The sequence below is a fragment of the Pipra filicauda genome, unplaced genomic scaffold (assembly GCF_003945595.2).
Source record: "Pipra filicauda isolate LSUMZ 115617 unplaced genomic scaffold, ASM394559v2 scaffold122_size2191957_pilon, whole genome shotgun sequence".
NCBI lineage: Eukaryota > Metazoa > Chordata > Aves > Passeriformes > Pipridae > Pipra > Pipra filicauda.
Window position 1 is genome coordinate 932,627 of NW_024103685.1, and position 13,059 is coordinate 945,685.

General features: G+C 35.4%; 1 protein-coding gene across 5 annotated transcripts in view; it reads right to left on the reverse strand.

Annotated features, from left to right (window-relative positions):
* Window positions 1-13,059, reverse strand: part of WDR64 (WD repeat domain 64) — a 68,886-nt gene that overhangs the window by 41,640 nt on the left and 14,187 nt on the right. For 2 of the 5 annotated variants that reach the window (XM_039388686.1, XM_027750682.2), the window contains exons 5-10: window positions 12,594-12,693; window positions 12,004-12,107; window positions 7,904-7,933; window positions 4,106-4,213; window positions 2,329-2,543; window positions 1,692-1,826 (exon numbers count right to left, since the gene is read on the reverse strand). In XM_039388686.1, the coding sequence (XP_039244620.1) occupies window positions 1,692-1,826; window positions 2,329-2,543; window positions 4,106-4,213; window positions 7,904-7,933; window positions 12,004-12,107; window positions 12,594-12,693 (692 nt within the window). The remainder of the gene's footprint in view (window positions 1-1,691; window positions 1,827-2,328; window positions 2,544-4,105; window positions 4,214-7,903; window positions 7,934-12,003; window positions 12,108-12,593; window positions 12,694-13,059) is intronic. The other 3 variants (XM_039388690.1, XM_039388694.1, XM_039388700.1) reach the window with 3 other exon arrangements.

The following is a 13,059-nucleotide window of genomic DNA, read 5'->3' on the forward strand; positions in this document are numbered from 1 at the left end:
GAGCTCTAACAGAAGAGTCTCAAGAGTATTGAGACTATTCATTAAAGAGCTAATAAACAACTATATGGAAAAAGAAAAGGTGACAAAACCTCAAAAGAACTGTTAATCATACATTTAAATCAATGAATTCCTATTTTATACCAGAATCCCTTATTCCCACTGATCTGGCACTGTGAAGTTCTGCCCAAGCCATGGCCTTGCAACAGAAGCACTCTGTGATCATATCCATGCCTCCCTTTTTAGATACTTAACAAGAAAAGATTATAACTGTTCATCAGCCATTATCGACAAAGAAACTTCAGTCACAGAAGTCACGTAGGAGACAAGATATACTACTTCCCTCTTCAAGCACAACAACAATTCCTTGATGCAAAGTTAATTGGGGAAATTTCTTTTGTTAGAATCAGTAAATCATGTTTCAACTATCATTTCTTATGGAATGGACATTTCAAAGTGATTTGATCCATAGCTATTTTTAGGGCTATTAATTTCATTTTAGCAGTTGTGTAATTTTTCAGTTGTCTCAATACAATTTCATTTAGCTGCTGCGTGAAACTGCTTACAGATATACATTCATTGCAATAGCAGACACGATTATAGCCAGTGTGAAATGAAAAAGACCTACCAAGATATTTGTAGTTAAAAGTTCTGTATTACAAACAGTGTATGGTGGTGTATATACACTTTTGACCATAGTTTTGGCTCTGCAGACTTAGTTTTCTTTCTCCTCTAATCAATTCTATTTTTCCAAAGCTCCCAATAAAATCAAAGGGGATTTCTTAGCTTTTCAGCTAACATAGTATGTGACCTTGGACAAGTTATAAGTGTTTCATATTTCACTTTCCTCATTCCTCAACAGACATGAAACACTCATAAAACCTAAAGTTACTGGATTGATTCAAGAATTTCTACATGAATATTTATGGCCTGTGTTACACAAGAGATAAAATAGATTATCTTAGTTGTTGCTACTAGCCTTAAAAATCTTTTAATCTCTGGATATACCTCACAGAGGAATTTTGAACCTGATCTAATATTTACAATGCTTTTAGATATTTGAATGAAAAGTTCTATATGTATGTTATTTCTAGGTCCTTTTTACATCAAATCACATTTGTATTATTTAATTGGGCTATAAACTTTTCCAAATTCACAGACTAAAAAGGCTTGGAATCACCTATAGCACTTATGGGCCATATGCATGGACTTGGCACAAATAAGGAGGCCATAAACTCTTTCCTGATGCAGAGTAAAACCATTTCACAGTCCTCAGAACAAATTGTGTTCTTGGTTTAATCTTGAGTAACTCAAACTGTGCAACTGAAACTGTAAATGAAACTTAAGTTGAATATATTTCTGTCTGGATATAAATTATAAATGAATGGATACATGATATACATGCAGCAAAACAACTTTCTAAGTAATATTTGCCTGCTGAGGAGAAGTTGGAGCAGACAACACTGTCAACATAACATTTTTAAGGGCTGTGAGTAAAGTACATATATCCTCTCCTATATCAAAAGCTAACAAAAATATTCAAGCATTTAAATAATTGTATTTTTGTTTTTATTAATAAAGCTTACAGAAAAGACAGCTTAAATACAACAGGATGGCATCTTTCAGGGAACTTATCTCTTGCAGAGTTATAAAGCAAAAGGTCTATTTTTTTCTAGAAGATGTCATATACTTACAAGTTGTCCTCTAGTCGCTTTATGTCATCCAAAACAAATGAACGAAGGCTGTCTGAGGAGCAGGATCCAAAACATTTTAGTGCAGAAATATACTTAACTCTTCCAACCCAGTCATCATGTAGCTTGCGTTTAAGACTAGGGATATAAATGGAAATGTTATTAGGCTATACTAGCACCTACTGTAATATACCCATAGGTGGACAGGAATTTTTGGAGTGAGATAAATTATATACACAAACAATGCTAACATTTAATATCCAGGGCAGATACAGAACCACTCTTCCAGCTTAAAAGAAGCAGAGCACTTCTCCAGTCACAATTACGCTTCCGCCTAATCAGGCACAATAAAGCTGTTCCTTTGTCAACTGGATAACAGCAATTGTAAATTCTCCCCTGGAATTTTATTCTGCATCCTCCCTGTTGTAAGATCTCTTGTAAAACCTTCCACTGAAAATGATGGCATTTCCTTCACATAAAACCAAGTGAATCATACCTACTGCAGTTTGAAAAATTATTTTCTTTAGTTGGATAGGATTAATATATAAACAGAAATTAATCCTCCATTTAGGCTAGACAAAACCCAAATTAAAAAAAAAAATAATGCAAGACTGATAGTGTTTTATCATAAGCAACTTACATGTTAAAATTTTCGGAGTCCAAGATCCGGAATTGTGATTCTTTTTCGGCTTTATATTGTTTCATTATAAAGTCATCACTAGTCATAGTAAGCAGGTAAACATAACCCTTATCATCTCCCATTAAGATAGTGTCCTTAGGCAGGTGATCTGACGTAGTCACCGTGCAAACACAGAGCAGACAGTTTTTCATTGGTTTGATGACATAGCAATTATTCTGTGGAATATAATAGACAGTTTATTAGATATTGCACCAGGGTCCTTAAATTGACTGAATCTATCATGCTTATCCAGTTACATCAGCGTTCAAATCTTGACTTTGTTTTTTCAAGCTCCCCCTATGATAGCTGTTTCCTGGTATCAGAAACTCATGGAAGATCATCCCAAAGTGGAGTTAACAGCAAACTGTAAGGGTTTCAGCAAGGCTTTGTTTCACAGGTAGCTTTTTCCATTTCAGTGAATAAACAGTAATTACAAATTTTAGGAAGGATCTCCCCCATGATAAGTGGGATGGTATATTTGCTAAGACTATATATAGTTTCCTGTTCAAAATGAGATGCTGTCTACAAGAAAATTGGAAATAGCCAAATTCACACAGGGAGAAATTATATCAGATTCCTAATTATCAACACAGCCTAGGAGTGTCAAGTGGGCAGGTGTTTCAATTTTTGAAGCACAGAGATAGTGGGAATGAATACAGTTGCAAGTCACTGTGGTATTTTGCCAGACTGAGAAGGCACAGGAATAGGCTTTTGGGTCATCTGTATTATACTGTTTATTGGTTCTACTTTCTGACTCCATCTGTTATTTGATTAAATCAGCCTTGACAGCCTAACGTGGGAACTGTTCCCATGCCATAGGAATTAACTGCTTCAATGCTGTCTGTGTAGCACAGAAACATTAAAGAGACATAACACAGACACAGAACTGTCTATATATTATTTCTGTGGTCTTGAAAAAGAGATGTTCCTATTCAGCAACAGGTCATTTGCAGCTCTCACTGATGTAATGACTGGAGGGAATCCAGAGAATAAATTTCTGAGCCTTCCTCCCAGAAGTCCAATTGGATTGACAAAAGGACTTACATTGACCTGTCTGAGTTTGGGAAGCAATCTTTCAATACTGAGAACAAAACAAAAAAAAAAAAGTCCTAAGACTTGATTTTATCCTAAAAATATTTACTTTGTTTGTCCTCATCATCTCAGCCAACTCAGAATTTCTGAGAAAAGCCACAGGAACAGACAGAAAATGCTAAGGTATAGGTCAGCAAAAATTGTATTTTGTAATAAGGCATTCAAGAAAACTTTAACAGTTTGGACATACAGTAGCAATATCAAGATGGTTTTGTTCTTAGAAATTCCTGAACAAACACGGGACATGAAGAAATATTTTCTTTCAGTCAGGAAGTTACCTCCTTGGAAAACCTGTCCCTTGATTCTTAATAGATTCCGACATATATTTATATACCAATGCACACATATGAGATATACAGGTGCACACATATGCATTAGATACACATGGAAAATAAATTCTTTGGGGGGTTGTTTGCAACATAGTACAAATTTTTTCTTTTTCTTCCAAACTTTTAGACACTTAAATAATCCCATTTGGTGTGGAAAGGGTATTCCTTCTTTAGTGTAAATTCCACTGTTTCACTGGGTTCCTATAAAGTTAAAAGCCTTCATCCTGTTAGACCAAAGGAATGGAAATATATATCAAAAACAAAGACTGATCAATTTTCAGGCTTCATGGTAGCATTTGTCTCATCTGACATAATACCTTATTCTCTTCTGATTTATAGTCCCAGACAATAACTGTACTTTCAGTTACAGCCACGACATATTTCAGCTGAGGTAGGAAATCACATCCAGTGATCCAACCGGCATCCTGATGAAAATAAAGAGAACCTACAGAAGGATTTTCTCTGTAAATTTATAAATTTTCTATCATATAAGTACATATTTTAAACCATTTTTCCATATACCCTGCACTAGCATCTGCTAGGTCTAGCCCCACTGAGAGTTCTAATTCTATATGAAGAACTCTAGTTCTAGCTTATAGATATAGTTACAGAGGCACCAGGCTCAACCTCAGTTATCAGTGGCTTACCTCAGAGGCACAGATGTTGCACGAGAGGATACAACACATATTCTTAGTTGAACTGTAATGACGCTCCAAAAAAGCACTTGGAGCAGAAGAAACTTAAGCTAAAACATCCATAGTAAAGCAGATTAAATTTTTACCCGGATACAATTTCGTTTGGAAAAAAAAGAAAATTAAAGGCAGTCAAAATTACATCTATAATAGCGAAACTCCTACTGAAATGAATGTTTATGAAAATAAGTGATTTTGTATTAAATAACTTTAATTCTCCCAACAGGTAGATCAAATATTTACAAATATATACACCTGCTCATATAAAGCCATTTTTCAAGTGTACCTCAAATTACACAGGTACAAATGTAAAACAATTTCTTTTGCAAAGTATAAGATTATACTCAAATTCACTACTACACTACCTAGAATTTTGGCGGGGTTTTTTTGTTGAAATATTAATAGCTGTTTGACTTTCCCTCCTCCCAAAAAAATGTAATGTACCTTTCTAAATGACAGTGGGATTGAAATGGAATATGCTCCATTTGCTATATCTGCAATGATACAATTATCTATTACTTTAAAGTAATTCAGAACATCTATAAAATAACACTGGCTGAAATATCTTTCTTTTCTAGATTAAAATGACAAAGAAACCTGCAGTTATTGCAGTTCTTCAAGTGATATACCTATCTGTAAACTCTAAAAAGCTTTGTTCCTGTGGAAGTACTTGATAAACAGCTAAAACAGAAACCTGTGTTGCCAAAGATACAGTTTACACCCACAAAGCAAGTTCGGAATCAAAAGGACTGAAGGCAGCTGCTGATGCTTCTACTTTTATTTCCATTCCTGCACACAATATTGATTTTGCTGTTAGTGTAAAGGGTTTAAAATCCTGACAGAGGATGTCAGCAACCTGTTGCAGTAGAAAGCTTCTTTCCTTCCTAATGGTCTGTGGGCAAATGATAATACATACATAAGGATTTCTTGTGCTGTTTTCTACAATAAACGTGGAAAATGTCAGTCCTGCAGAGGCCTTATGGATTGGTTGGTAATTCTTATGGAAGAGTTTGTTAACTGTAACTTTTTGGGGTCCTTACAATATATCAGATAACAATGACTAACTGGTATGAAAAAGCTGATTTTAATTAAGCCACTAATTAAGCCACTATTTTGTTGTGTTAGTGTGTGGTGATGCAGTCAAATTAACAGGTTTCAGCTTTAGCTTATAAGAATTTCTTTTCTTAGTGCTGCCATACTTGACAGACAAACAAGGCAGCTGCACCAGATCAAGATCAACCTTTTCATTTTTTCCTATCCCATCCTGTTACTCAAGGGCTCTATCTTCACTTCCTCATTTCCAATAGTTTCTGTTTCACTTTGGCTCGTCATATTTTATGATTTTCTACATCATATTTAAAAGACATTTCATTTCCATTCTTTGAGAGAAGTGATTTGTTCACTATCAGTATTCCCATCATCATTCACTGATGATTCTATGGTGACTATTATTTTTAGGTGTCAGCTGGATGACTGTTAGTCCATGCACTCTTGTGGGTTTTTTCCAGTGGTCATATTTTAAACCAGAAAGTTGTATGGTGCTAAGTCAAATACTGTATAGAGTTTTAAGTGTATTATATTTATGCCTCCAGTCATTTCACTCAGTCACATAATCTCATCAAGAAACAAAATCAGGTTTTCTTGAGGTGACCTGTTCTCCATAACATCCCTGTAACAAAACGGTAACTGATCTGTACCCATAGTTCATGTCCCATTTATACCATCATGATGCTAGGAAAGTTCTGATGGCTGCAGTCCACTGGATTTTATTTCTAGCCCTAATATGGTCTACAGTCTTTCTGGCTCAATACCCTAAGGGCAAGACCTCTGTCACTCTGCTTGAATAAATCTCTATTCTGAAACAATTTAAGGAAGAGAACACTGAATAGAAGAAAGCATAGGAACATAAGGATTGCTGCAATCTGTTAGCCACCCTCTACATACATCATTGGTTATCAATGGATGGAAGGTTTGGAGTCTGATAACTTATCTCTGAATAAGTCCTGAATTCAGTACCTTACTTCATTTGCATGAAGATGCACACAAATAAATTGCTTCATCAATAAGCTATTGATGCCAGTATTGATGATGATGGTAAAACAACTGAAAATGGCATAATAACTGTAGTGAGAAAAGAATGGACTGTTTTTTCTGCATATGAGAAAAAGAGAAATGTAAACCCTGCAAGGAAAAATCTAGTACAGTTCACCGTATCTTTAGTAAGTAGATGGTGGGGGATGATTTACACTCACATATGATATTGTCCTTTGATTTTTAGTAAGTATTTAGATAAAAGATATTGAGATGCAAAGCTTCAGTTTTAATAAGCATGCTTTACATTAGAAAAACTGTGACAAAATTCTAGAGATAAATCTCTCAAAGAATCCCCAAGGTAATAAATTTAATAGCATCATACATTTCAACTGTCTAGAAAGTGGAATTTATTATCTCAAAGAAATCCAGAATTTTATTTCATTTAAAGATATAGAATTTCAATTTAAAGAATAACATAGTTGTCATGAATATTATGTTCTGCAAGCATCACAATCTTTTAATAACCACCAAAAAGTACAGGAACCTCAAGTCCAAGAGAAGCCTTTTCAATTCTGTTTTCATGCAGTAGTTAGAGGAAAGATGAGAAGAAATTAAATTGAACAAGGGCACCGTTCAATGGAAGGGATCGTTCAGTGGAAGCCCTTAAATAAGAATATTGGATAAAAATGCCTATTCCCTAAGACAAGGCAGAGCATGAAGCAGAAGAGGGTAATTTTTAACTAGGCCACCTGAAAATTTCATAGCTCATAGTAGTAGGGCCTCTGGTCTGGAGTACTTCTATTGCATTTAAAAAATTCCACTATATAATAAGAGATAGTCAACAAAATGCACTGTTCCTGGCACAAGATACTTACACGAACTTTTAGGACATGTTGCTTTGCTAAGACTAATGTCTTTTGTCTACAGGTCATCTGAAGGAAGCTCATTACCTAAAATCTACAGTGATACTTCCAGGGTAAAAATGAAGTTTTAATGTATTTACTGTGTAGCCAATCATCTACCTAGAAAGATGTAGAACTGTTTTTTGTTAACAAACTCATTATGTTACTTATTTAAATTTTACAGTGACAATAGAAGTGTTGGATTTTAAAAGAAAATATTCTGGCAAGGTAATGGGCAAAGGACAGTTCGATAGAAAAAGCAGCATTTATCTGAGGTGTCATTTATCAGAGAAAAGAAATCAAGTTATTCAATTGTTTCTACAACTGAAAGCAATACATTGAACCTATTTGACCTATGGCAAATCATGCAGGAGTCTCAAAGTAAGAAATGGCATTAGAATAATGCTCAGTTTCTAATTATTTCAATTTAGTACCTGCTGATTTTTAATTGAAATTATTTAACAGGAAGGAGAAAAAAAGAACTTACTTCAATATTGATTGTTGCCTGAACCTTCCTCTGAAAAAAACCAAAAAGATATTGTCACAATAACAAGTTAGCAAATAAATTAAAAGTCTAAACAAAGTTAGCTCTCCTCTTCACAGGTAGATCAGAACAATAGAAAGAGTACATGGTTAAGAAAGATCTTTAACCTGCTTGCTATCTGTTCCCCTATATATAGTGAGGAACTTAAAATTTCTTTTTCTTTCACAGTTATTTCACAGTTTCTTTGTTGGTTTGGGTTTTTTTAAATTGAGATGTTGGAGTAAGCAAAATTAAAAAAAAAAAGTAAAAAAGTAAAAAATAGTGAAAAAATAAATAGCAAAAAAGTAAAAAATACCCATTTTTACAAGGGAGTATAGATCAGCTGGTCTTCTGATGGAGTTGTGCTTTTAATGCTTGTTGACAGCTAGAACAGCTTCAGCTCCTATAAGAAGCAGGATGTCTCTTACAGAAACCCATGCTTAATGTCAACCCACATGCCAGCAAAATACCAGGCAGAGGTAGCACTTCAGGCTGCAAACACGACTACCCATATGGGCATCTTTCACCAAATGTAACTATTGGTGGACAGTGTAGCATCTGGCTCAAAACTGGAAGAGTTTAAAGTCATAAGGTGGTCAGCATACCCGTCACCATCATCCAGTAGAGACAGGGTTACCTTCCAACTCCTTTAGCAAAACTAGTACTCAGTTTTCAAAAGCAGTTTCAACCTTTTCCCTTCTGAAACATCCGCAGCTGCTTTTCACCTCCTCTTGCCCCTGCCCCTCATCAGTAACTATTCAGTGACACCTTGTTCTCATCCCCACCAATTCCACATTTCATAAATCAAGAAGCTAGGATCAAAGTCTTTCTTCCCATAGAAGTGAGATGCCCGTGTCATCATGGACAGTGTTTGAGCAGAGTTTAAAAGTATTGTTAATCAAGAGATGGATATTCATGCACTGTTATCAGACTTGGCTTTATCTGCAGTAACATTAACTAGAGTGTGTCCTTAAGGCTGCCTATGCCTACAGGTCTTTTGTGCTGATCAAGGCAGTATCTGTGTCTGAGAACCTGAGGAAGGTGAATGTCTTGTATTCTAGAGGAAGTAGGAAATGGCTGATGGTGTAGAGCTGTATACAGGTGTTGAAGCATATTAGGTCCACATTTGTTGCAGAAAGCAATGCTTAGCCCTCAAATAGAATCACGAAATCACAGAATCATTAAGGTTGGGGAAGATCTTTAAGATGATCAAGTCCAACTGTAAACGTCACAGTGCCAAGTCCACCACTAAATCATGTCCTCAATTGCCACTTCTACACATCTTATAAATACCTCCAGGGTTGGTGACTCTTCCACTTCCCTGGGCAGTTCCAGTGCTTGACAACCCTTTTGTTGAAGAAATTATTCCTAATATCCAATCGAATCCTCTTCTGGCTCATCTCGAGGCTGTTTCCTCTTGTACTACTGCTTGTTACCTGGGAGAATAGACTGACCCCCACCTGGCTACAACATCTTTTCAGGTAGTTGTAGGGAGTGACAATGTCCCCCCTGAACCTCCTTTTCTCTGAGCTAAACAACCCCAGCTCCTTCAGCTGCTCCTCATAAGGCTTGTGCTCTAGTCCTTTCATCAGCTCCGTCGCCCTTCTCTGGACACTCTCCAGCCTGTCAATCTCCTTCTGGCAGTGAGGGGCCCAAAACCGAACACAGGACTTGAGGTGTGGCCTTACCAGTACCGAGAACCTGCTGGTCTACAAATGAATATTTCTTTGCCTTCACTTCCATTTCCAACAGATGTGTAAGAGAACATGGGATTTCTTATTACAGCAACCAGGGTTAACCAAAGTCTCCAAGTCCTCTTTTAGACAATAATGAGATTCACTAGCAATTTATGTAATGGATGATGGAAGCCTGTCACTGGTGAAATAGGAGATGATTTTGAAAGCTATCCTGATGTACACAGGCTAAATTAAGCATTCTTAATGCCATCTAACAAGACTGACACTAATCATTTGCTGATAAAAAATATGATTAATTTTTATTTAACTGAAGTTTAATGGATAGACAGGCAGTGATATGGTTTGCAACCTCTTTACTTGTTCTTAATCTTATTTGTAAATAAGTGTTTTTTCCCAAAGTTTTTAACTATTCTCTGTTTCCACTCAGTATCAAATAAAAACTTTTCATCTAGATTTTTAACTGACTCCGAGGATATAACACAACCATTAAATAAATTCTTGTGAAGGAAATTGTATTTGCTTTCCAAAGAACAAAGTGAATAATACGGTGTTGATCTTCTGAGAAAACTTCTTTGCACTGAACATCACTTTACACTGGGGTGAATGAACAGAATATATCCCTTTCTCTTCCTCCATGTTTCTTACTATTTAAATGCTCCAGCAGTGGCACAGTTAAAAATCTGTATTATATTGGATTCACTAATTACATCTGACCAAATATTATTCATTCATGTACATGGAGCAGGCTGACTTGCATGAGATATATGTGCATCCAAGAACACCATAAGTTAATAATCTTGCAAATGCAACAATTATACAAAAATAAGCCTCTTTGTCTATTTGTCTATGCACTACTCATCAAATCATATGTTGGCCCCTTCACCCAGATCTTGAGTCCTACCAAGCAGCATCTTCAGGGCAACCATCTTCATATTTCTTATCACTATGCTTTAAATCCTTGATCTTTGAGAGAAGAATGAGTTGCCAACTCTGTATTTGCCTTTGTCATGTGAAGTCATTTTCCAGGAACAGGATTCAAATTACTGTAGTGCTGAAGAGACAGAGCTTCCTCTTGCTTCCTCAATATATATCAGAGAAATTCTAATGAAGTAAAAAATCATTTGCCCAGATCAACTGTGACCAGAGATCTTATCATGAGTAAATGTCTGCTGTTGTAATGCCTTAGCCATTTTCAGAACATACAGTTTTATAAGTGGGATTTGAGGTCCCTATTTCACTGCGTTAAGCAACTGTGTAAAATGATTTACATTGCAGTCACTGATGTCAGATGCACTGATGTCAGATGACATCAGTGCAGTGACTGATGTCAGATGACATCAGTCCAACCTATTAGGAGGCAGCACTTCAACTTGAAAATAGCATGGGGAGCTAGCAGGTGGGGAAGAAAGCTACTTTTAATATTATACTTTGTGAAATGATTTTTCATAGGTACGTAATAGGGATAATGCTCTGGAGGACAGAGAACTAGGCTTTCAAATAAATTATTTCAGCATTTACTAAAACTGCAGTACTACTTTGTTATTGAATCATCCACAGGAGTCCTTTCTTTGTTTACACTCTACTGTCATAAGCATTATGCACTAACTAGCTAAAACCCCTGGAAAGCATTAGTGCTGCTTTAAAGCAGCACTAATTTTCCAAAAACTGGTTGCATTAAAATTGTGCAAGGATAAACCACCAATGAGCACAGATGTGTGATGTACCTCATAGCATCTACAAGTGCTAAATTACATCTAAATAGTAATATAATCATCTGGGAGATTAATTCACGAATTCTACTTTAACAGCATCTTGAGCGTGAATTTCTACTTAGAATGGTACAGTCTTCCTTACAGTTTACTGATTAGGGGACTAACTGTGAATCAGCATCACTCAGACTGTCATCTCACGACTTTTAAGCTTTTAGATGTTGCAGTATTGGATAAATCTTATTTGCAAATTGATGAATGTTTATGTCCATTCTAGATAATTTCAGTAGCTGTAGAAAACAGTTAATTCCCTGATTTCCACTCTATATCTAAAAGTTAATTCCAAGAGCATATTTTGTTTCAAGGGAACCTTTCCTAAAAAGAAATGCAGATTATTTTCTATTAAATGAATTTCTGCGAAGAATGTCTTTTATTAACCATCTCTACCTTATATCAACTTATGTGGACTGTTCAGTAGGTTTATAATTGAAAAGAACAATGTATATTTCTTACTGTACTTGAAAATATAGGAAACCTTAACTTTGTTAAGAAAGATATCTAGCTTTTTTAGAGGTTAATTTGCATGCTACATGACAGTCCTCTCAGTTCCCATACGTAATGCCTAATGAAATAACAAAACAGTTTGAATCAGAATTACCTGGTTGTTAAAAATAGTTATCACTCCTTTCTGGGAGGCTGTTATTGTGAAATCCAGATGGGATACCTTCACTATACCCTTAATCACATCTTTTCTCTTGACAACTGTCAATGACAAAATATTTCACTTAATCTTACAGACGTGGGAAATCTAAAAAAATAGAACTATAATAGCAGGAACATTTTCTCTTCCTGAAATTAATTTTGATACCAAGTCCAAGGCAGTGATGCATTATATCATAGATTATCCTATATTTGACTTAATTAAACATGTTGTATTTTTAAATATCGTTAATGGATTATGGATGTGCTAGTTCTTCTTACATTATTTAAAAAAATACAGACATACAGAGAGTAATTGCATAAATTACAGTCTGAGTCAGAAAAATTCAATATTTAGGAATATGAGAACTGGCAAAAGCAGCAGTGGAGTGTCCAGATGCAATGAGTTTCGTAAAAAAACCATATATTTTGGAACACGTAAGTAGAATCTTGAACAAGCAAAGACAGCCATGTGAACTTATCACAAGAAAGTGTGCAACACATTGCATTAAAAAGAAATAGGGTTTGATACAAAATGAAGTATGTCACCTGAATCAGTAATCTGCTTTTTTTCAGATACAAGGAAAACCATGCTTTCTTTTGACTGGGAAAGCAGGCCATCACTTTCTCCCGTGAAACAGCCAAAAATCTAAAAAAAAAAAAAAGCAAACCAAGTAATTTATTGCAAAATTATTTCGGGAAGATATGCTTATATGTATGAAGTCAAATAGTTATCTCACATTTTAATCTAACGTTCTTTGAGTAAGTTTCTTCGTCTTGTTTCCTTTAACCATTAGCTCTAAATATGGCTTTAGATTGCTGAAATCTGCTACTCAGGTACAATCTTTCTTCAATGTTTGTAAAGAAGCAAGAATACATAGGGCTTCTAGGAATACAGCCCATCTATTTGACAAAGCTGTTAGTACAGCTTTGCCTTGTAATGATTGTAAATAATAATCTTCAATTTTCTTTTTAGGGTTCTACCTACTTGTGCTTCCTCAGCTAGGCCCTCAAC